We start from the raw sequence: 25,136 nt of genomic DNA on the forward strand, positions 1-25,136 counted from the left end.
CGAAGAGTCATACTCTTAGCACACGGTGTCTCCTGCACAGAACCGCTGGTCAAAATGTTCAAAGCCTTCTCTAGTTGACTCAAAGTATGGCAGCCACTCAGCACTGCTCCTAGCAGTTTGCTTTCAGAATAAAAATATAAAATAAGAACCTGTGTGAAACGTCGCAGCCTTCAAAAAGCTATCCGGTGACAAGCCTAGCTCTGATGGAAAAAGCCCACCCGTAAAAAAAGGAGCTGTGGGTGAAGACGGTCTGATGTACCTTCATGACTCGAAATAAAAAAGCTCCTCAAACACAGATGATTCTAAAGCCATTACACCCAAAAATTACGTGATTCACTTAGATGTGCTTACAACAGCTTCTAAATAAGATCTACATACAGAGGAGCTGCACCCTCCTCACGATTAACTGAAGCATATGGCCATGGGGGTGGGGAATGGGGGCTTGGTTTAAAAAAAAAAGACAACTTAAAGAGGGCTTAAGGTTCTCCCTCCACTCTTACTCAATAAACATACACCCAGAAGGAGAATGAAGTCAAATCAATCAATGCCCAGGCACCTCTCAAAGAGAGCTTCTCCCTGTGGCCAATGTGCTTTGGAACTTTCTAGCACAATACAAATCCACTACTCTGGGTACACACAGAGCCAGTATGCCCTACACGAGACGCATTGGGATTATGCCCACGGTTAAACACAGCCCCTGTGTAAGATGCAACTCCACTAGGGTTTTGATCACTTAAGATAAAAAATGCCTAGCAAGGACCTTCAGGCCTCATTAATACCGATCTGTGGTCCTCACTGACTCAGCGGTGATTTTTTTATCGGAACAGCTGAAGAGGTGGCAAACGGTGGCAACTGATACCAGGCCACGGCTATCCCAAAAGCTGAGGAAGCTCTTCATCTGTTGTCCGCCTTCTGCCCTACGGTTACGGTTCTGCCACCATAAAACGCTGGGAACAAGGCCTCTGTGGCCAAGCCTTGGCAAAAGCCAACAAATAAAGCGAGCTTGTCAGAGGCAGGACCAATTCATGGGCAATCTCCTCTAGCTGGGAGTGTGAGGCTGGGGAAGGAGGAGGCAGGCGTGGGTGCGAGAAAGAGCTAAGAGCCCCCGGGACAGGGGTCTGGTGACCCAACGCCAGATACCCAGCTTGGTGCCAGCAGAGCGGGACCTGCCGAAACCCATGATTCAGATGGAAAAGGAAGAGAAGACACCAAAAACTAAGGTCAGTTCCGAAATCTGCCCAGTTGATATTTGTTCTTCTTAGTAGTAAGGACTTGAATGAGAATCACGAAACTCGAGGAACATATATTTTTTCTTCAGGATTTAAAAAACTGTTGTCTTGTACTGAAAGACTACATTCAGTGTGGGTCAGGTCCAACAGCGTTAGCTAGAACTCGGTGGTAAAGGTCACCCGGCACTGGGAGGAAACGTCATCTGAGTGGAGGGCTGGTGGGCAGGCCAGAGGCCACTCCGTCACTGGTCCCCGAGCCTAAAGCCCTGTCCCCAGTTGTGTCTCCCGCCTCCGCCATTCTGGTCGGCGGCTCGCCTCATGCTAGCAGGGGGCACACCAAACCCTGACACCCCTCCTCTCCTGCTGGGCAGCCAGCGGTACCTAGAGCAGAGGGGGAAAGAAACAAAAGGAGAGAAAAGCACAGTCACTTCTCCACACAGTTGTCCATCCCATCTCCCTTCCTGGGGTTCCCACGGCATCTGTCACATTGAATTACGTTTGTCTGTGGCCACGGAGAGGCTGAGGACAATGTCTTATTGCCCTTTGCCTTTTCAGCACTTAGCTCAATGCCCTGACCACAGAAGTCACTCACTTTTTATGTTTTCTTTTTAATTTACTAAGCTTTCGCGCTAACTTCACACTCTAACTTTTTTTTTCCCTGATTATAAAAGCAATTCGTGCAGGAACAGTATGGAAACAAAAATATTACACCCACGAGCCCAACAACCAGAAAGAACCATCTATATAGCATTTTAGTTTATGTAACTATGGCTCTAACTGGCTCAAAGGATACAAAATAAATTCAGTTCCAAAGGACAAATCTGCAGCCAGCGTGTTTGAGCACCGCCCGGCATCACCACGATGCTGCTGGGTTCTTCGGCGTCCATCAAGGGACAGCGGAGAAGACAGCTTTCTGTCTTGGAATTTGGACGTGTTTTAAAGTTGATTCATAGTTTGCCCTCCAACTGCAATCTTTCTCTCATAGATGGTGGGAAAGCTGAGGCCCGAAAAGGTTAGCTGATTTCTCACCTTACAAATTAATAAATTAAGTCCCAGAACCGCTAAGAAAATGTAAACCCAGGACTCTATGTTCACAATAGTTTTTCTAACTACTTCCCTTCCTTGACTATTAGTAAACTGAGAATGTATTTTAACCTATTCCACTAATCAGATCCTGATGGTTCAATTTTTGTCTTGAAGGCAGAGACCGTGACCTGATACCTCTTTTTAAACCCCTCATGGCACCAAGAGCAAACCACGAGGGGTGACTTGCCCACAGCAGCAAGCCTGCAGAGTTCAACCTTATCATAAAGCATCTCCCTTACACCGGGTGCTGCATGTTTATAAGTGCCTCTCATCTTCACGACTGCCCTATGAGGTTGGCACTACTATTACCCCATTTTATAGATGGGAAAACTGAGGCAGAATTGAGCAAAGCTCTTCTAAAGTGACAGACAGGATTCAAACCCAGGCAGCCTGACTCTGGAGCTCATGCCCCACACCACTTCCTACAACTCACACTTCCGCAGGACACACAGCATGAGATTCAGGTGACAACAGTTAGTGACCGGAGTCCTCATGTGTTTACATCAACCCAGTTAGCTGGACGCTCCCTCCCCAAAGACAATTAAACCCCTTGTAAACAGAAAAATAACTGTGCACAGAAGAGGATCTGTCTACTTTTCTAAGTGGAATGCAAAATAGTGATATGACTTAGAATTCTATAACTCGCATCCTCCCTTTTAAACAAATACAGTTTTATCATTACATCAACATGTATTTCCAAGCGCTGGTTTCCCAACATTCATGACGTTCTGGCACAATAACATTCCTCCAAAGTATGTAATAAATTGGAAGACTTAAAAAAGGCAACACCAAGGCTGTCTTGCTTTGCTTCTTACTCTGAGACAATATGGAAGCCATCGCCACTGCTTAAACAGATAGCGAAATTAAATGCAAGTAATTAGTATAAAAAGATACCCAATTATACATAATCAACAAAGATTTATGGTAATTTCAAAGCAGTTACTGCTTTTGCAAGGAGCTACATTTTGTCATCTGATCTTTATGCAAAATTTAACAGAAGGGCTTCCACCAACAGGGAAAGCTCAAGTGGAAGGCAGGCTCCAGTGGGCTGTCGATTTTGCCACTAGAATCCCATACACGTTGTTGCCCACAATTGAGAAATCTCTCCAAGCCATTAAGTCAGAATATGGCTGTTTAAAGTAAAATAGTTCTTGGCTGCCCCCCAAAGCAACAAGTTTTTTTTTTTTAATGATGCATCTGCCATCCGACTTGATAAACCCTAGATCAAAACTCCAAACCTGCTGTTACTGCGTCCTTTGATAATTAGAAAGCAGACTGGTCATTTGGAGTTTTTTTTAGCCCGAAGGCAACTCAAGGCTCACAAGAGAAACAAGTTTCTTCTTATGCTCTTAACGAAAAAAACAGAACAAAACAAAACAGGGCTTCCCTGGTGGCACAGTGGTTGAGAGTCCGCCTGCTAATGCAGGGGACACGGGTTCGTGCCCCGGTCCGGAAGATCCCACATGCCGCGGAGCGGCTGGGCCCGTGAGCCATGGCCACTGAGCCTGCACGTCCGGAGCCTGTGCTCCGCAACGGGAGAGGCCACAACAGTGAGAGGCCCGCGTACCGCAAAAAAAAAAAAAAATACAACAATAGTGTACTTCTCTGTTTGTATACTGTATTTCACCATAAAAAACCTTCCTCTAACCTATAAAAGTAGGGGGAAGGGGTGCCTACTCAAGTTTACTGCCCTCATTGACCCCCTGGAAGAATGACAAACTGGAAAACATTAAAACGAGCAAGATGTGAAAAGGGTTTTTTGCTTTTGTTTTTTTTTTTAAGCTTCTAAGTGCAAGCTATTATTGCATACGCCCGACTGGAGATTAAGCGTGATTGTCAGGCCGGCTGTGACACCCAGATGGTGATTTCACTTGTCCCGTCTTCGACAGCCTTTTGCTTCACTGACAGAATGGTCACACTACTTGAACGCTTAAGTGTGTCAGCATCTCTGCGGGCTCATCAGAATCCCGCCCCCCGCCCCAACTTCAGGAGCAAGGCTGAGAGCTTGTATTTACTGAGCATCCACCACTGTGCTGCTAACGGTAAACCCCACCTCCTGCAGACCCGTGAGACAGGGCCTCCCCGCAACACACAGACTCGCAAACTAAAGCTCGGGGGATTTACTAAGTCACTTTCCCAATGTATGAACTAGTAGACGACGGGAATGGGATTCCAACCCAAGTCTGTCTCGAAACCAAAGCTGTGCCCCTGGCCTCCTCACTTTAGTAAACCCTGCAAACAGAGAAAGAACACGCACATCCTCCCACGGGGCGGGACTATACAAGCCTCCCGTCTCTCATTTTAACATTGAAAAGTCCTTTAAACGTTCTGGTCTATAATATTGAATATAAAAATGTTTTAAACTGCTAACCAATGAGACTACTTACCCTCTTACCCCTTCCTCAGGCAAAATCTTGGGTAAAACTGATAACCCTGTCACCCTGGCCCCCTGCTGCAGACACTGGATGCACACAGGCGTGCCGCCCGCTCTGCAGGGCCCACGGCTCCCCGGGATGCCTGAATCTAGGCTCAGCGGCCCCTGGCTACGAGGGCTCCGGGAGAAGACCAAACCTTGGCTTGCAGTGACCTGGGCAAGTCCCTGGTTGGCTCACATTTCCCCATCAGACTGAGAGGGAAATCTCACCCCTCACAGAGTTTTTATCAGGATGCTGACAAACACGGACAATAAGATGATTATCAGACGAGAGGGGGAAGAAACACTTACAAAAACTGAGGCGTGGATAGAAAATTCCTTCCTCCCAAGTCCATTGGGTATCTGAACATGAGGAAGAAATAAAGATGTCCAACAAGATTTCCAATTAGCTCATTGATGACCCTGCAAACAGAGAGCCAAATGAGTTTAAAGACATTCAAGCAGTGAAGTGAGACACAGCAAGTTGTAGCTGATAGCAGAGGGAAGAGATCCTTCGTGGCGGCCTGTTTCTGGTCGCTGGGAGTCTGTGACAGCTCGACAGTGAGCCCTTTTATAAAGTCTGAGAGGCACACGCATTCTGAATGAGAAGCAAAATCCGTCCTGCTGGACCAATGGGGCCTGTGCTCTTCAAGGCCAGCTGCCCCTCTGACATCTCTTTCAAGCCCCTGCCCATCCTCAACATGTTGTTTTTGCTACTTCCTGCCTCAGGAGTTGGGGCAAGCCACAAAGCAAGCTTTTGAACGCTTTCAGTCATGAATACCATATTTGCAAAACGTGGGTAAAACTGAAGGCTGGCAAGAGAGAAGCATGGGAGTAAGGAAAGGAGGGATGAAAAACGTCCACTCCCTCGTTCCTGGAACCATGGATCACGTCTCCCTCACCTCTTGGGTCCCTGACTGTAAGACATCACACAGATCACTCTGGAAAGCTGACCTTCACCTTGTAATCCTAAAATAAACACTGCCCTTCTTCAATCTTCCCATGGCTGACACACAGGCCACTTCAAGGTTTTACAGATCAATTCTTACTGTTACATATCCTTCTCCGCCTCCGCCTGCAACCTGATTCCTCTTAGGGACAAATCACCGTCTACAACTGCTCCCGGATTCTTCCCTTCTGGGCGGCAGGGCAGTTTTGCCAAGCCCCGGACTTGCTCTACTCTAAACAGAACCTGTTTACTCGATTCATTCCCTTCTCCCTGTGGCTATGCAGCAGAAGTTAGGACCACATAGAGCAACGAGGCCATCGCATTAAGAACTAGCACTAGCAAAATCCGTTTAAAAACGTTAAAAATATTTTGTGGCGTAAGAAACAGGAGTTCTTAGAATAACTGCATCTTGAAATCCTCCTTCCAAAATTCTGACTGGATGCATTCAAGATTTTCCTAAGTCTCAGGTCTAATTCCAGACTAGAAATTTGACCCTGTTTGGTCCAAACTTCTACACTATCAAACCACTGACAAAACTTCCCATCTGAGAATCTGTGCATTTCTGTGACTGATGAGCAGTTTCCAAGGCATTCTGGAAATGCCTTAAGAATTAAAAAAACAGGAATTTTACGCACAGAGTTGGCTTGGATAAAATTAGGTCTATATTTGCTCAATCTGGACAGTGAATCCAGAAATATTTATTCAAAAACACATATATGGAAGCATACTATAACAACAAACAACAACAATAATAAAAAACCATTCAGTGCTAAATGTGCTTAAAGCCCTGCAATTTTAATCAATTACATCCAAATGAAATTATTTCAAAAGTATAAGGTACTAAGGTATCAGCGTTGAGATTCTTTGAAGTGTTATAAAGATTAGAGAAGGAAGATAAAGAATAATGGAAGTCTTCCAAGGGTTAGTTTGCAATTAAATAAATCTAATATCACTTACGAGCCTCCGATGATATAGTTGAATCCAAGGATAACCCAAGGTAAATAACAGGCCTAGGAAAGAATACACACAAACATGAATATACCTACAGAGGATACAGCTGCTAGGGGGCTGAAATGCGGAAGGTTCTATTGAGAAGGGCTTTTATAACACACCATTGTAAAGCAATTATACTCCAATAAAGATGTTTAAAAAAAAATAAATAAATCCTTTGGAAAGTCACTGCAAAAGTTCCTTTTAACAATCTAGCATCATTCCTACTGTTTCAAGCCTTCTTACTTATTTATTTATTTATTTATTTATTTATGGCTGCGTTGGGTCTTTGTACTTTGTCTAGTTGCGGCAAGCGGAGGCCACTCTTCGCAGCGGTGTGAGGGCTTCTCATTGTCGTGGCCTCTTTTGCTACGGAGCATGGGCTCTAGGCACAAGGGCTTCAGTAGTTGTGGCATGCAGGCTCTGTAGTTCTGGCTCGCAGGCTCTAGAGCGCAGGCTCAGTAGTTGTGGCGCACGGGCTTAGTTGCTCTGCAGCATGTGGGATCTTCCCGGACCAGGGCTCAAACCCATGCCCCTGCACTGGCAGGCAGACTCCCAACTACTGCGCCACCAGAGAGATCCCTAGCATCATACTTATTCAGATATTAGCAACTGGAGACAGAGTACTTTGCCCATAGTTTTCAGATCCAATACATACCCTGCTGAATTATCACAAATAGCTTTAGAAAGAAGATGAGTGTCTGGGACTTCTCTGGTGGCACAGTGGTTAAGACTCCGTGCTCCCAATGCAGGGGGCCCAGGTTTGATCTCTGGTCGGGGAACTAGTTCCCACATGCATGCCACAACTAAGAAGCCCACATGCCGCAACTAAGGAGCCCACATGCCGCAACTAAGGAGCCCACTTGCTGCAACTAAGACCTGGTGCAAGCAAATAAATAAATAAATACTAAAAAAAAAAAGAAAGCAGATGAGTGTCCTACGGATGCTAATAAAAACATGGTCCATAATAGAGTCACATTAAGACTCCTGCCAGCAAATTGTTACCAATCAGCTATAAAACACCCCATCTTTTTAGGTTCTCCTTTTACATATTTCACAAAGTTACTTTGAATCTTTATCACGTTACACACTGATCTCTTGAACTAACACTCTCCCAAGTAAGACAGCTCTCCAGATGAATTCAACATTTGAGCCCCTGTAAAAAAAAAAAAATTAGCAAACAGAACCCTCCATTAAGTAGGGTTGGGAGACCAGAAGGGGGAGCTCTCACGCCCTGTTTCAACAGCAGAGCCCAAGAGGAAGAAGACAGACTTCTTTCCCGGCAAGGACTCAGCCAATGAAAAGCTTTGTTTACCACATCTCTTGACTTCCTTTTCCTCTTTATAGAAAAGCGCTCTCCTTCCCTTTGCATGTAGGGGCTTGCTCGTGGCTCACCATGGTTGCAGACCCCGAAATGCAGTTCTCCACTGATCCCAAGTAAACCCATCTTTGCTGCAGAAGTATCTGGCAGCCTATTTACTTGAGGTCAACACCCCTTACCAGTTTCAAGACATCATACTAAGAGCTAAGGGCGTTGCAAAAAACATCACAAACTGGTAAAGAAAGGGTTACACATCAATAGCTTGAAGGCAGAATGCGGTGACTACTATAAGAACACAGCAGAAGCCCAAAGGCAAGACCAATTCCAGGGAGGAGAGGCAGGAAATATGCTTAGTCCCCCACTCAAATTAAGAATGGGCAGGATTTACATGAGAAAGAAAATAAAAAAGATGTTACAGGTGGAAAGCTGTGAGAGAAGGCACAAAGGGAAGCGTTTGCGGGGGCGGGGGGGGGGGGGGGGGGGGGCGGGGAACCAATCTGTTTCAGCTTAAGTGTAAAATACATAACAGGCAATGATAAGAACAGACTGAAAGAGAGGGTTCCACATGAGTGTCCTTCCTCCCCTCCCCCTACCACACACACATACATGAGATCACTCAGGACACATGCCTAAAGGGCCTGAGCTCCAGAGGAAGTGAGAAGTAATAGTCAGCAAAGGCCTCAGGGTTGGCTAAAGAAATCCAGGGGGACTGAGGAGGGGAGAAGGGGCTTGCCTACGGTTTACTGCTCTGCAGTGACCTCTTCTGCACGTGTCAGAAAGTACATCTCTGGGCTGAAGAGAGGGATTTCTGCAAAGACAAATGAAAAGGAAATTTTCCCAGCTAGGTTAGAGTACCTTAAATCGTGTTCCAAACCAAAATGATACAATCATGTCTCTGTTCAGCTGGGCCCAGACATAAAGTACTGACATGATCAGAGGAATCATCAGCAGCTGCAAAAGAAACGAACACGTAAAGGCTCCAGAGGCTGAGCGTAAACCTACCTCTTCTTTGCTCTTTAACCTCTCCCCTCCAAATAAACTCTCCCATGGTTATTCAAAAAGCAGAAGGAAATTCAACTCATCAGAATTACTTAATCATGCAATGCATGCTTTAAAATCCTCTAATAAAATACAACACAATTATATTATTTGGGATGGATTCAGAAATATCAGGGTCAAGCTCTGTTAATTGGAAAAAGTATGCAATAAAGCTCTACTTACCACGTATTCTCGATTTTTTAAAAACACATATCCACACACATGCACAGGAAACACTGGATAAACCATCGTTCTCAACATTCATACATTAATACAGAAGCCAGAAATGAGCAAGGACAGTAATGATTTAGGTAACTCACATAAGAGCTTCAAAATACCATATAATTAACCACGCAGTTAATGCAATTTAAACTTCTGTCAAAGGTCATTAACAGTAAGTCTGAAACACATGAAAGGCCAAAGACTTTCAAGGGACACTTACCTGCATATCCATTGCTAAGCCAGTAATCTTGGTTTGTAAAGTTAAAGATCAGACACAAATAAAGCATTCTACACCTAATAAAAGTTCATTTCATTCCAGTTTTCTGAAGGAAAACACTTTTCTATAGTTCAGGTTGCTTAAAACACCCCGGAACACAAAGGTATCTAATAATCTTCACTGTGAACACGCTATTAAACTATCCGATGACGAGGAAATAGTAGAAATTAACTGCTTTGGCACATGACTCAGCTGGGTTGCCTGTGTCCTCCGTGCCCTGCCACTGTATTTTAGCAGCTCTCCTTCGATTAGGAGCTGGAGGGGCATGTGAAACATGCCTCTGAAACAAATAATGCGTCTGCTCACATTCAGGGCTCCACAGCACAGGTGAAGTCCAAAACAATCTTTTTATCTTCCCTTAAGGAGGGAAAGGGCATCCAGAGTGCCACAATTTTCTGGCTCTTGGCCAAGTTTCAATGGACACTAAACCCCAAAGCCATTCTGAGCTCACCAACTGTGCACAGGACTTGAGCCACCAAGCCCCTTCTGCTGCTCTCACTGTCTGTAAAGGTCTGCGGCCGGAAGGCTGCTGACAGCTGTGGTTGACACACAGCAAGCAGAGAGGCATGCTGTGTCCTTTCCCAGAGCCAGGCACTTACAGAGGGACCGAATTACCATTTAGGACCTCGAGACAAAGACAGCACTAAAGTCAGAAAGGATGCTGGTTGTAAATTAATTTTCTGATAAGGACCACAGCTTTCAAAAGCTATCTCATGGCACGGAATCTCTCTGAGCTGCAGTCAACAAGCTGCCACACACCAGAACACAGAGAACTGGGAACAAGAAGAGGGAAGAGTAATAAAACTCAACCAAATGTGGAAAAACCCCACAAAGGCAATGGTAGGGGAATGCATCACTCCACGGCTATGTGATTTACTACCGCTTTTGACAAGAACTTGCATGATTCTTAACTATTAACTATAGTAAACAAAGATGCAAATATTATCATTTAAAATGTTATGCAGATTACTGCCCATTTCCCCAAACCTGAAAAAAAACCTGGTTATTTCTGGCCCAAAATGACAGACGGAAGGATACCACGATGCAAATCCAGTTAAAGAGGAGCATGAATAAATAGTCTGCTGGCCTCCCATCAAAAGCTCCTGGAAACAAAAATAAGCCAAATGTCATGGTTCAGAATTTCGGAACAAAGAGACTTCTATGTTGAGAAATACTTCAAAAAATTGTAGAGAAAACACAAAATGAGAATATTTTAAAACCACTCCTCGGAAGTAAAAGAAAATTTTAATATATAAAACCGTGTCCACAATTAAGCCCTAAAGTAAAGTTGCCCAGGTATCAAGGCTAATAATCTGTGTTCCCCTAACTGAATTTCAGTCCGTAAAATGCTCTGCTCAACTAGCACGAGCCAAAAGAAACCCAAAGGGAGGACAGTCAGGTCCACAGCTACTGAGACCCCACCCGCTGAAGCCCCTCACAGCCTGGGGCCTTTCCTTCATGGCTCTCATCATGAGATGGAGACCTATTCGTGATTACCTGGTTAATCCCTTCTCCCTCCACTAGACCATAAGCTCCGTCAGGGGAAGAACCATGTCCGTTCTGCCTACCACTGTGGCTCCTCCACACAACTAGGCTGGGAAGCACTTACTGCTGTTATGACTGGAGACACACGTACGCGCACACACACACACGCATGTGCACACACACGCACGCTCACTACTGCGCAGTCCGGCACTGGGCTCACCAAGAGGATTTGGTCTCCGTCTTCCGGGATCTCACATTCTAGCAAAGGAAAACAATGGTGGGGGAGTAGGGGGCAGCCACACCTCTCCATGGCCCTGACTCTTCCTACCGTATCTGTGAGGGACAATGGAAAAACCTACACCCTCTTTCTGAAGATGAGGAAATACAGTTACATGATCAAAGTCACATGGCTTTTGGAAGCAGAGTGAAGTCTAATTCCTAGCTTAGTGTTCTTTCTGCTACGCCACATACTGGGCTTTGTCTTATTACTGGGCAGAACAATCAACATTGGCCCAGCTCTCCCTTCTAAGGATGATCCTCATGCCTCCAGCAGCAAGACTAGGAGAGGGGCGGAGAAAAGGACAAATGACTCTAAGTTCCCTCTATCTCAAACGGTTACTCCCCCCCCCCCCACACCCCATCACAATTACATGATATATAGAGTCCATTTAAAAAAAATAATCCTGGGCTTCCCTGGTGGCGCAGTGGTTGACAGTCCGCCTGCCGATGCAGGGGACACGGGTTTGTGCCCCAGTCTGGGCCCGTGAACCATGGCCGCTGAGCCTGCACGGCCGGAGCCTGTGCTCCGCAACGGGAGAGGCCACAACAGTGAGAGGCCCACGTACCGCAAAAAAAAAAAAAAAAAAAAAAAAAAGAAGACTGGCTATGGGATAACTGTTAAAGATGAGTGATGATTAAAAGGGGCTCATACTGACACATGCTACAACATGATGAACCTCAAAAATATTATGCTAAGTGAAAGAAGCCAGTCACAGAAGGACACATAAAATGTCCCAAATGGGCAAATCCATACACAAAGTAGATGAGTGGTTGTCAGAGGCTGGAAGGAGGGGGAGGGAGAATGGAGACTGCTGGCTTGGGTTTTTCCGGGGGTGATGAAAGTGTCTGGCATTAGTGGTGATGGCTGCACGACTTTGTGAGGATACTGAAGACCACTGGGTTGTACACTTTAAAATGGTTAAATGAGGAACTTTATGTTAGGTGAGTTTTCTCTAAATGAAAAGGAAAAAAAATAAAGAGGTTCACTAACCTTTCTCTCTACTTTTGTATATGTTTGAAAATGCCCCATAATACAATTTTTAACAAGTGGTTATCCACTTGATCATCCACATTTAATCTAGAGTTTACTACTGATATAAAAAAAAATTCCTCCCACGGCTTAACCCTCAATTAAATCATATCAGAGGGGTAGAATGCTAAGTAAGTTGGCAAGGGAGAATGAATATCATATATTCTGGTAGATTTAAGGATCCAATCCCTGATATGGCGGTCAGAGTCCTGGTTGTCAGTCTCACCTCAGCCAAGTCACTTTACTTGCTTGAATCTCCTGTTCTTCCTTTATAAAACTAAGGGAATGGGCTAGGTCCCTTCCAGAAGCAATAGTCTATTACCCAGAACTTTGTATTAACACGGTGATTTCCCTCTTCTTAAAAAGCACCTAACAGCAAATGCCAATTTAAGGAAAAATGATATTTGACACCGAATGTCCAACCTTCTATATCCCTGCAGTTGTGAGACTGATTCACAATTCTCAAGCATATGAGCACTGACTTAGATTTAAGGGTAGCTCAGAATTTTCTATCCTGAGCTAACAGCCATCAGGTTTCTAGTCTCTGAAGTTAGACCACATTTTCAAAATCATTTAGGCTTTGCCAAATTATATTTTGACACAGCAGTCTATCAAGTTATTGCTTCTCAGTATAAGTAACTCAGAAAAGCATATAAGGTATTGTAGAAAATAAATAACAATTCAGTAAGAAAGTTTTAAGAAAAGAATTTTATAGCTTATCCATATAGGTAGTCATATCTGAAAAACTACCATGCTATTAAAATCCTGGCTATATATTTTTTAAAAGTTGAGTGCTTCATATTGAGTATAAACGCTCTAACACCGTGAATAATAATTAAAAAAAAAAAAAGAGGGACTCCCCTGGTGGCGCAGTGGTTAAGAATCCGCCTGCTAATGCAGGGGACATAGGTTCGATCCCTCGTCCAGGAAGATCCCACATGCCACAGAGCAACTAAGCCTGTGCACCACAACCACTGAGCCTGTGCTCTAGAGCCCACGAGACACAACTACTGAGCCTGTGTGCCACAACTACTGAGGCCCGCGCACCTAGAGCCCGTGCTCCGCAACAAGAGAAGCCGCCACAATGAGGAGCCCGCACACCTCAACGGAGAGTAGCCCCCGCTCACCGCAACTAGAGAAAGCCCACGCGCAGCAACGAAGACCCAATGCAAACAAAACTAAATAAATAAATTTATTTATTAAAAAAATTTTTTTTTTAAAGTTGCATGTTTCAATTACAGAGACTAAGTCTAGGCTTTTACTTGCATAAAGCAGTGTTTTTCAACCCCAATTTAGGAGATATATACACTTCAGCCCAATTGTGCTTTAAAAAACAGGGACTGCTGTGTGACAGAAATGAGGGAGACGTCACATGAAGTGAGAGGCACACACAGGAGATAGACAAGATGTGTAAACCTCTGCTCTTGTATTTTTTTCACCTATAAAATGGTGACACTGCTGCTTACATCTCATGATGATGCTGTGAGGATTAAAAAACGAATAATCTAAGCGCCTAGTAGACTCCTGGCACAGTCACTACTTACTGCGCATTTACACCATTATGTACTTTCTTTATATATGCCATCTGCCCTCAAAATTCCTCCAATAAGTAAATACATGGATTAGTAAATTAGACAGAAACAATACTTAAAACAACCACAGATAACATACCTGTTTCGAGTCGTGTAGAGTACTGATATAAGAAATATAAATTGACCAAATAAAGAAATCCAGTTCCTGGACCCACAGGAAAGTAAAAGGTGGCAGTAATCGGCCTCCAAATCTGTCCAGATCAAAATAAACACGGCTGTTAGTTTCTCTAAGATGGGTGTTTTTTTTTTTTCTTTTAACTAAACAAAATTAACCCTTGAAAAACATTCTCCTCAGTGATGAGAGCTACCAAATGGACATCACCAATATAATTCAAGAGAACTGAAGAAAAGTTCATATTAGCTACGATGACTTCAAAGTGCAAGTCAATGGAATGAGATGGCATCATAAAATAAACAATAAATATTTCTAAACAAGTTGAAAAAAATCAATACTAAAGACATATATGGTTAATCTTTACTGGGATCAGGCTTATAGTTATGCCTATCAAAAAAGAATTACAGTATAACTGAATCACTTTGCTGTACACCTGAAACATCGTAAATCAACTACAGTGGGGAAAAAAAAAGAAAAAGAAAAAAGATTTATAAAGATAATTTCCAACAGTATAGTAATTTAGGAAAAGAATGCTGTTTAGGAAAAGCAGCATTTAGGAAAAGAATACACTGGAATGACAAACCTTGTCAAAATAATGTCATATTCAAAAGACAGAAGTAAAACAGGAACTTCCCATTCAAATCAATGTGCTATTTAGGCAATATGGATACATAACTTAAAAATATTCCCTTCCCCCCAAAAAACCACAGAAGGTCTACAGTGAGAAGTAAGCCTCCCTCCTGACCCTCAGTCTCCCAGCTCCTTTTCAGCAAGAACTGATCCATTTATTGTACTTCTTTCGAGAAACAATCATTTCTATTACTATTATTCCTCCCTTTTCATCCTAACTTACCTTGCGCTGTTCTATACCTTGTTTCACTCCCTTGAAAAAATATTTTTATAGGCTTCATGATATTCCTTCTGCGTGGATGTCCAAACTTCACTGAAACTATTACAGAGCTACAATGAATATCCTCTTTATACATGTACATATAGGATAAATTCCTGTGAGTCAACCTGCTAGATCAAACATTTGCATTTAATTTCAGCAGATATTGCCAACTGCCTACAAAAATGTTTAACCAATTTATACCTCCTCCTAAAACGGAGATTAATGTCTGTCTTCTCTCCACAGCTTCAACATTTAGTGTATTTCACAGTCACCAATCATGTTTCTAAAGCTTTAGCATTTTCTTTCTTCATTTTTCTACTCAATTTGCATTTCTTTACACATTATGGAAATTGCCCTTTCTCATTGTTGCAATTATTTTCTGGTCTGTCATTAGTCTTATGCTTTTGTGGTATTTTTGCCATATAAAATGAAATGTAAAAGTTTAATTTTTATATAGGCAAATGTATCCATCATGTATCACGTTTACAAGTACTTCTCCCCTCCAAGAACACAACAGTGCTCCCAGTTGTACTGTGGTTTATGTAAGAAGTGAGAAAGAGAGTCAACTTATTTTTCTAGGCGGTCACTAGTTTTCCCAATACTATTTACAGAGTGACCCATTCGTCTCTCCATTGATTTGAAAAACTACTTTCATCATATATTGATTCCCTTTTATAGGAAAGTCTACTTTTAGACTATCCTGTTTGGAATCGAATGCCGATACCAATACCAAGCTATTTTAATTTCTAGTTTTATAATGTATTTTCTTATCTGGCAAAGTTATATAATTAAATAAACCCCCTCCTGTTTTTCTTCCACATATGTCACAATCTTCTTGGCTAGTCTCCATATTACTTTTCTAAATGAACGAGAACCAACACCTTTCTTATTTCAATGTGATAAAGACAGTTTCCAGCCAGAAAGAAGTCTTTCATACCTTTCTATTGAGCTTTCGATTTCTATCTTTTTTATACTCAACCACCAAAGCTGAATTATCTAATTGTTTGTGATATTTGAAAACTCCGCCTCTTGCACTTTCCAAGTATACAACTCTATCTGTAAATAAAATTTTGTATCTTCTTCTTGCCTAATTTACTGGCTAACACCTCCAGAATAATGTTAAGTTATAGAGGTTGAAGAAGATGGCCTTCCCAGACTTGGAAATGCCAACATAATGCCGGCTTTTGTCTTGAGAGCTGTGTGTCTTATCGCATGAGTGTGAAAGATATAGTCCCTACATCAAGGAGGTCTCGATAATGGGGAGTCTGTCCAAAGAAGCAAGAGTAGGTACAGGAAGGGGAACTTTTGGTCTTGGAAAAATGAGTACAAAGTCCCAAAGAACTGCAAGAGCACAATAATGAATGGGTACTGCTCACGATTTGGGTGTGGCTAGAATGGAGGGCATTAGCTGTGGGGCTGGCCAGGCACAGCTGACAAGTCAGGTTCTCCAAGTACAGAACTGTAACCCTCAGAGCTTAACTCCCTGTGGAGGAGAATGCACTTCACATACCCCAAAAGTCACTTCCAACAACCTTGAACTAAACCAGTAAAACAAAATAGGTTAAAATTCATTTTGGTTTATTCACAATTTTATCTCAGAAACAGTTGAGTCTGATGGAAAGAGCACCGGAAAGGATTTGAGAAGACAGAGACTTCAGTAGGGGCTTACAAGTCAGCAGTCCTGAGTCTCAATTCCCATTTATAAAAGAGGAGTGATATACTAATACTTGCTCCATTTTGGTTAATGGTTTAAAAAAAAAAATAGTGTACTATTATGCTCATTTACATGTCCTAACTCAGGGGGTAGATTGTATAGATGAGGAAGCAGAATGAGAAAAGGCCAAATAGCAGCCAGTAAGTGGCTGAGCTAGAATTTTGTCCCAGACAGCCTGACTCCAGAGTTTACAATACTAATAAGTCCCTATTTTTACAATGCCTCTCACAAGTGACATCATTACTATGAGATATAATTAAAATCAGTAAAATTTTTAGTACTACTATACTACTTGTATAATCCTGAAATGAACTGAGCGTAAGCCCACAAATTCATTCTCCCCGCTTAAAAAAAAAGCATTGGGGGTAAAAGACCAGAAGCAAGCAAGCTGTGGCCTTGGCTCGGGGCCTTGGAAGAGTCTGGACCTGTGAGTTTGCATCTTCATCTACCCAGTAACATCTGTCCTTTGACTCCCGCCTTCCTCATCTCACAGATTTTGTAAAAGGTTGGAATTAAGAAAGCAGATTAAGAAGGTGCTTTGTAAAAAACTTTGTGTGGGCATACAATTATTACAATCTTTTAGGAGACACGTGCTGACCTGGTTTTTACAAATTCACATTTTAAACTCCCCCTGGATTCCTCTAAGTTACTCCAGGCCTGATTTTGGAAAAGAAACCTCAAGGGTTTTCTGACTACATTTTTCACTAACACTTGATGCCATGATGCTATTTTTAGCCACTGTGTGCACCTGTGCTTTGGAAATCAGTGTCTGTCAAAACACCGCACACTTCTTTTCCCAGTTCATTACACTTACCCTTGAGGTATACTTGCTCTCACCGATCTAAGGGACTTAGTATTAATTTTACATCACTTTAAAATTATAATCTGAAAACACCAGGAGATAGCTCATCTCTTCAGAGGGACACAGTGTAATATATTTCTGAAATTCCCCTTGAAGGTAACCAACTAAATCCCCTCCTCTCCTCTGACATGTAGATAGTTACAATAAGGAAATGGCTTTATTTTCAGGGCTGGGAGTGGTGAAGGCAACTTTCGAGCCTAGAAAGCCTGCACTGACCCGTAAGAAGCAGCCAGGGGCAGTGCAAAGAGCCTGGGACTTGCAGGCAAGCATCTCACTTTAACCCCACAGCAATCCCAAGGCCGGAAGCATAATCACCCACCTTTTCATGAGGAAAGCTGGGCCCTCATTAGAGTTGAGGTAAGCCTCCCAGAGTTCCTCACTTAACAAGAGCAAGAAGCCCACGTACTCCCTGGCGTAGAGGCCTTCAAAGAAACATCAGACACTGCTCGTCGTCGTCAGCTGCTAGTCCGACAACTTCTGTTGAGTGTTTAGTTCAACCATCCTTCAACAAACATCTCCCAAACAATGTGCTACTGAAATCATTACAAACGCCACCCAGAGTCTAGGGCAGGTTTTTTTAACTATCAAAAACAAAGATTTTTCTGCAACAATACAGACTGGTTGATTTGGAGTTAAAGAAAGTCTGCCTGGGTCATCAAGCAAGTAAGAATGAAGAGCACCCATGTGCCAAACGCTGATGTTAGCAAACTCTGGCTTTTCTCTCTCTTTTTTTTTTTTTTGGCAGGAGGTGGCGGTGTGGGGGAGAGGAGCCTGGGGGTGGGGCTGGGGGGACACTAGACAGGCAAGAAAATCAAATGAAAGGCACTCAGTCTCAACTGAGGACGTTAAACCAGCTATTAGGAGCCATCAATTCTACTCCTAGGTACGTATGCATACCTATGTTCACCAAGACATGTTCCAGAATGTTCACAGCAGCACTACGCATTCTAGCCAAAACTAGAACTACCCAAAAAGCCCGTTACCAGCAGAAAGGGTAAATAAATGGTGGTCTGTTCACACAAGGGAACAATGTAAGGATGAGCAATCTATAACCACATGCAACAATGTGGGTGACTCTCAAACTCTTGAAAAGAGGCTAGACACAAAAAAATACATATTGTACAATTTCATTTATAGAACAGTAAGAAAACTGGCAAAAACCATCTATGGTATTAAAAGTCAAGACAGTAGTTACCCTTGCAGTGGGTAGTGACCAGAAGGGAGCAGTAGGAAGGTTTTGGGGATGCTGGCTGTGTCTTGATCTGGTGGCTGGTTATATACTGATGTTCAATTTCTGAAAATTCAACAAGCTATAAATATATAATACATACACTTTCCTGCTTGTATACTGCAACTCAACAAAAAGTTTAAAAATGAAGCTATGAGCTCACCCTTAGCTACAGACCACAGCAGAACTGTCTTATGTGGACAGGATTGCAAAGGAAAGATTTTAAAGCTGTACATACCAGAACACTTGCCATAAAGTTCTAAATCCAAACCCTGAGACTACTTCTATGCTCAGCCCACAGACCAAGTTCATTCCCCTTACAGTTACGGGTCTATATGACTCTCTTTCCCAACACACTCAGATGAGTCTGCTAGGGCTGCTGTCATCAGGCTAAATGTGAGAACGTGAGCAAAAGCTTGGCAAATATAAGCACCAGGCCTGGTCACAGACTTAGTTGGTGCCATTTCTTTTTGTTCCCGGAAACAAATTAGAGAAATTGAGAGTACATATCTTCCCATTTCTAGTCAGGACGCCTTTAGTGGGACAAAAAGAAGGATAATAATCCAGCAGTTATGTTTTAATTTCAATTACAAATTAAAATTAGAATATTATTGCCCAAGGAGAGAAGGCAGCAATGGCAGGAATTATTATTGACTAATAAGTAAAAATAGGCACTATTTTTTTAATAGATTATCTACCAGATTATTTACTGGGCACCTTACATTTTTATGTTTTTATATAATAGAGGCATGAAGTGGGTAACATTTCTCCTCAATTTGAAGATACTCATTTTCATGTTCCTGAAATTCGGACATGCCTTACCGTCAATATATTCATTTAATGTAATCTGTACTCTCCTCCCCATCCAAAAAATTGTATTAAATTAAAGGAGCATCTTATAACCACTGGAGTTACAACACAGTTAACTCTTAGAACAGAGTTAATATGGTATTAAATTCTCCCCACTTTAGGTGGGGAAATTGAGGCTCAGAAAGGATAAACAGCTTGCCTGAGGGCATACAGCTTGCAAGGGGGCTAAGCCAGGCCTGGAGACCATGACTCAACTACTTGAAATCCCACAGTCTTTCTACTCTAATAGAAAAGGAACAATAATTTGCTACGACTGGTTTGAAAGAAATCACCCTCAAGAATGTTTCGTTAAACACGTTAAGTATGTGTTTGGGTAGATAGGATGCAAAAGAGTGAAACAAGAGCGCTTAGAACTATCTTGAACTCGCCAAAATAGAAACTGAAACTGCAGCTGTCTATCAACTGGGGTAACGCTGACCTCGGGATGTTTATGGGGGTTAAGTGAGGTATCATATGGAGAAGCCCAACACAGATGTAAGGCAGTGATGTTATTTTGTCCAAAGAAACGAAATCTCCCGTGTGGGCAGCCCTGGGAGACATAATCTCAGAAACCACAAGGGCAGCAGCAAAGTGCAGCCTCTCTTCTCATTAATCAGGGACCAATATGGAGGCATTTCATCACTGTGTACTATCCGATCAACGAGTCTTAAATGTAAGAGATGAGGAACTTTAGGCAACAGTGGAGTGAGTCTTAACATACACCTACGCCTTTCCACTTACCCAAACTAAGGAAATAACATTTTAAACTTTAGAGTTCCAAACCAACAAGCTACTCAGAGGAAACCCACAGATAAGGAGGAAAAGTAACTTTTGTCACTTCCAGCATGAATCCACAATTCTAAACTGATCATTTCCAAGTTGTCCAAAGATGCAGCTTTTAAGGAAAAGAGGCGCCTCTAGCAGAAAGCACACCACAGGCTGTGTGTCCTCACCCATCAGCCTCTCGGATGCAGTTTTTCCTTTAACTGCTTCATTTGCAAATGAGTTCCTCCAGGTGGGTCTGAAAGCTAAACCTGTCCAGAAAGAGTAGGAGTCAGAGTAGCAGAAAGAAAGTATAGATACTGGTCTCTCCACACCAGGGCAGTGAGCACACTGTCCTGCCTTCTACCAGCAGCTTCTCCCCCGTTTCAGGATAACAAGCCCTGCCTTCTACCAGCAGCTTCTCCCCCGTTTCAAGGATAACAAGCCCACAAGAAACAATGCAAGGAAGATGGGAACATTATGGAAGGTGTGACATGAACGATGACCTTTCTAATCAGTTCACCACTTTCAATATTATACACATGTAGGCTATTAGAAAGACTGACTTTTACTAAGCTGACTACAGGAACAAGCAAGATTTTGCAAGGAGGGCCAAAGAGCCAGTTTTGACCAGGACCTTCTCATTGACGACCACTGACGATTTACAATCATTTACGACCGCTGCTCCTCAGGCACCGCATTACCTAACATGCCACAGGGCACAAAGTGCACAACATTCACTGCAACGAATATTTTACCAAAGCAAAGAGAAAAGAGTCTGCCATTCTGGCTGCACACCCAGATCATATTCTAATACTCAACTGCCTACTTAACTTCTCCACCTGGATGCCCAAAAAGCCTCTCTAGACGTAATATGGTCAAAATATAACTCTTTATTGATACCTTTCTCCACCCCCAAACCTAAGCCTCCCTAAACAGTCCCAATCTCAGAAAAGAGCTGCACCAGGCACTCCATTGCTCCTGTGAAAACAGTGACATCTTCAAGTCCTGCCCCTTCGCATCCATTAAGCGGCAGTGTAGCCCACTCCAACTCCCAAATCTATCCACTTCCATCTTCACAGCCACTCTGGTCCAAACCACCATCTCTCTGGCCCTCTAACTTGACTCACCTCTCTGATCCTGTTACCTAGCCCACCCTTTCCCCCATTCACATACCAAGTCCATCCCACAGAGTAGCCAAGGCAATTTTTCAGTCCTTTGCTCAAAAGGCTCTGAAGCCTTTCTAGTGCCTTCAAATTAAAGTTCAAACCACAAAGCCCTACACAGTCTAGCCCCAGCCTACCTTTCCTCTTCCACTTTATTGCGTTCACCCGTGGCTACCTCTCTGTCCTCAACTACCAATCCTCGTCCCTACAGCCGACTCTGTACTAACTATCCAGTCTTCTTTCTAATTCCTGCTTCTAAGCCTTTCCCTTATTACTCCTTCTTCTTGGAAGATTGTCCCCAGAGCCAGATCTTCTCAAAGCTGGCTCCTCGTCATTCAGATTTCAGTTCAAATACCTTCTCTGAGGCCTTTCTGGAACACTTCATCAAAGTCACTCTCCGTCACACACCCCTCTCTTATTTTCTTCATGTGAGCTGGGACTTTTTCTGTACTATTCACTATTGTACCCCTAGTGCCCAGCACCGGCAAGTACCCAGTTATTTCCATGCATTCAACCCATATATAAGCACCTGCTATATGCCAAACACTAATCTAGGTAACAAAGACAGTGGTAAAGAGACAAGTGGCTCTCATGGAGCTTTATTCTCTGAAGGGAAGCAGCTAACAAACATCAAGGGGTGATATGTAACCAAGAAAAATTAAGGATAAGGGAGACAGAGTGAAGGAGAGGTACTATTTTACACAGGGCAATCAAATAAGGCCTTGCCAATAAGGTGGCATTTGGGCAGACTTGAAGGAGGTAATGAGATAAACCACGGTTATCGTCCTCAAGCAGAGAAATAACATGTGCAAAGGGCCTGAGCAGCACCTTTAGGTGCTGAAGAAACAGAAAGGATTCCACTGTGGAGCCTAATACACAAGGTGGAAAGTAGTAGGAGATGAGGTCAGAGAGGCAGTAGGGGCCTTGCAGGCCACTGAAGGACTTGAGCTTTACTCATCCAGCTGAGAAGACATTAAAAGGTTCTGGGCAGAAGGCTGCCAGGATGTGATTTATGTTTTGAAAGGGTCACTCTAGCTGTCTAGAGAAAAGACTGAAAGGAACAAGGCTGCTATGATAATGGCTTACAGTAGAGAATGAAAAGGGATTGCATTCTGGACATCTGTCTAAAATGAACAGAATTTGCTAACAGACTGTGGGATGTGAGATAAGAAGTCAAGGATGAGTCCGTGACTTTTAGGTTGAGCTCCTGTAATAATGGAATTGCTATTTACTTCTAGGGAAAAGGGTATTGTTTTGGACACATTACGTCTGAGATGTCTATTAGTCATCTAAGTGGTAATTTCAAGTATACAAGTCTGGAAGTGAGATAGATCTGGACTGAAAATATGTATATTTGTATTTGAGAATCTTCAGTTTGTAGAAATTATATAAAGCCATGAAGCTACATGAGATCACCCACAGCTAGGGAGAATATGGAAAAGAGGTCCTGGGGTACATCACAATGTTTAAGGATCAGGAAGATGGGGAACCAGCAAAGAAAACTAAGAAACAGCCAGTGAGGAGAGAGAAGACAAGAGTGTGTTACCCACAGTGCAAACAACGTGTCGAAATTAATGTCAGATCTTAGTATCCGACCTGCCACTGATTAAAGGTTTAAATCACAGAATCCAGTGAATAAAGATAACCTCCAGAAAACTAATATTCTCTTGCCAGGAGTGTTACTCTGGGCTGTTTCCTTCATGCTTCAAAAAATAAGGACTTCCATTTCAGGAGCAATTTACTCTTTACTCACGCCTTCATAAATACAACTACCACCTGCAAGATACTAGATCAGGATCTGGGATGCACACAAATAAACTCACTCTTTGCACCTCGGGCTTCAAATCACTCCTACTGGGAAGAAACTCCATTAACATAAAAAGAACTCAGCTGGTAGTTGAGCAAGGCGACGTCCACATGCCATCCACTTGGGTGGCAGAGGGAGGTCAGAGGGCAGCTACTCCAGGTGGCCCCAGGTTGCTACTCACTGGCGTCCAATAGATTGACGACTATCAGACTTACCTTCCCACTGCCGCCTTCTCTGAGTACAGAGGGCGGGGAGCACAATTTTAATGGAAGAACGAAATCAATCCCTTCCCACCGGGCCAAACCGTGTTGTCTCCCTCCACGTCTCCAGCTACCCAGGCCCACGCTCAAACCCCTTGGCCTCCACCCTAACCCCTGGCCACAGGACCCCGCCCTAAACCGCTGGAGCCACCGCACTACAAGTCCCACCAGGCACCGCGCGTCCGCAACCAGCCGGTCTACGCTCCGCCGCTGCGGGGCCACCTGGAGCCTGTAGTCTCCACTTCCCCAGTCGCCGGTCAGTACCTGGAAGCGATAGAGGAAGGCTTCGGGCCAGAGGAAGAAATAGGCCGGGCTGATGAGACCGAGTTTGCCGACTAAGGGCACCGCGACGGTGGCGGCGAACCAATAGCGCGTGATGGCCGGGATGCTCCTGAACCAGTCCCCGATGTCCGACATCTTCGCCTCTTCGGTGGCCGGGATGTGCAAAGCCGCCCGACTCCTGTCCCGGCCCCCTCACGACGCGGCCCGCTGGGCAAATGGGAGGTGTCGAGGCGGAAGCCGCCCCAGACCCGTTGCAGAACGCGGAGACCGGCAGACGTGGCGCCACCGAATTCGGACGAGCGAGGGAGAATTCGGCAGCGAAACTTCCCCTTCCGGCGGCCGCCGACGACGTTAACCAGAAGTCCCGCCGCTTAAAGGGCGAGCACCGTTTTTACCACTGGGCAGAAGCTCGGTGGTTCGAAGGCGGGAGGGCGAGGGACGGGTCCAGGAGGGGCCGACCTCACGACTGGTGGGGAACAGTGGTTGCCAGGAGCAACGACAGATACTCCAGCCAATAGCGAGGCTGAACGCCCTCTACCCAGTTCCTGCCGGCTTTATAGCCCAGGTGGTTCCACTTGGAGGGTGTTTAAAGGGGAAGGAGGAAAATAATGTACAATGTAGCCCCTCAAATGTCCATCCGTTCCGCAAATGTTTATTGAGGGCTTAGTAAGTGCGAGATAGGGTTTTAGACTCTGGAGGTGCTGCAGCTATCAGAGCTGTTGTGGTACCTTCTCTCCTGTAGCTTCCATACAAAGGTAGGGAGGTAATGAACAAATAATTGAATAAGATAATTTCAAGAGAGTGGTAAGAAAAATAAGGAAGATAAGTTAGGATAGTGGGGATAGAGTGATGGAGTGGGAGTGCAGAAGTGTGGGGAGAGATGGCCGCTTTCGATGAGAAAGGTAAGGGAGAAGCTGGAGGAGGTGATCTTTGAGCTGAGCCCACACACACACACACACACACACACACACACACACACAGATCTGGAGAGTTTTCCACACAGAGAAAACACACTCTGCACACACAAAACGTTGCCTGCCATTTCAGTAAACAAAGAATGTTGACTTCTATTCCGGTAAACAGGGAATGTTGCCTGCCATCAGGCCCTTAGCCACTGCAGCCACCCAGATGGTGTGCCCTGAGGAGATTTCAGGGTGGAGAAAAACAGGATACTGGCCCTAAATAGTTAAGGTGCATATCTAAGGAATAATTTCAATGAGCCAGATTATTGCACCTTCCCACACAAAGAAAAGCACTAAAATCATTACCTTGCGATGTCTGATTTTTC

The 25,136-nt window shown here is 43.8% G+C and overlaps 1 protein-coding gene across 2 annotated transcripts; it reads right to left on the reverse strand.

Moving 5' to 3' along the window:
• Positions 1–1,229: 1,229 nt before the first annotated feature.
• DERL1 (derlin 1) lies at positions 1,230–24,155 on the reverse strand. Of its 2 annotated transcripts, none has more exons than XM_065895404.1 (8): positions 23,831–24,155; positions 13,991–14,102; positions 10,564–10,628; positions 9,469–9,495; positions 8,844–8,939; positions 6,635–6,687; positions 5,041–5,151; positions 1,230–1,610 (listed from the first exon to the last, which is right to left on the reverse strand). In XM_065895404.1, exons 1-8 carry the CDS (start codon positions 23,981–23,983, stop codon positions 1,472–1,474), a joined length of 756 nt encoding a protein of 251 aa, XP_065751476.1. In that variant the 5' UTR covers positions 23,984–24,155; the 3' UTR covers positions 1,230–1,471. The 2 variants fall into 2 exon arrangements, with proteins under 2 accessions (XP_065751476.1, XP_065751477.1); XM_065895405.1 differs by having other exon boundaries at positions 1,472–1,610; positions 5,041–5,091; positions 23,831–23,983.
• Between the last annotated feature and the right edge of the window lie 981 nt (positions 24,156–25,136).

Source organism: Phocoena phocoena, chromosome 17, assembly GCF_963924675.1.
Source record: "Phocoena phocoena chromosome 17, mPhoPho1.1, whole genome shotgun sequence".
Classification (NCBI taxonomy): domain Eukaryota; kingdom Metazoa; phylum Chordata; class Mammalia; order Artiodactyla; family Phocoenidae; genus Phocoena; species Phocoena phocoena.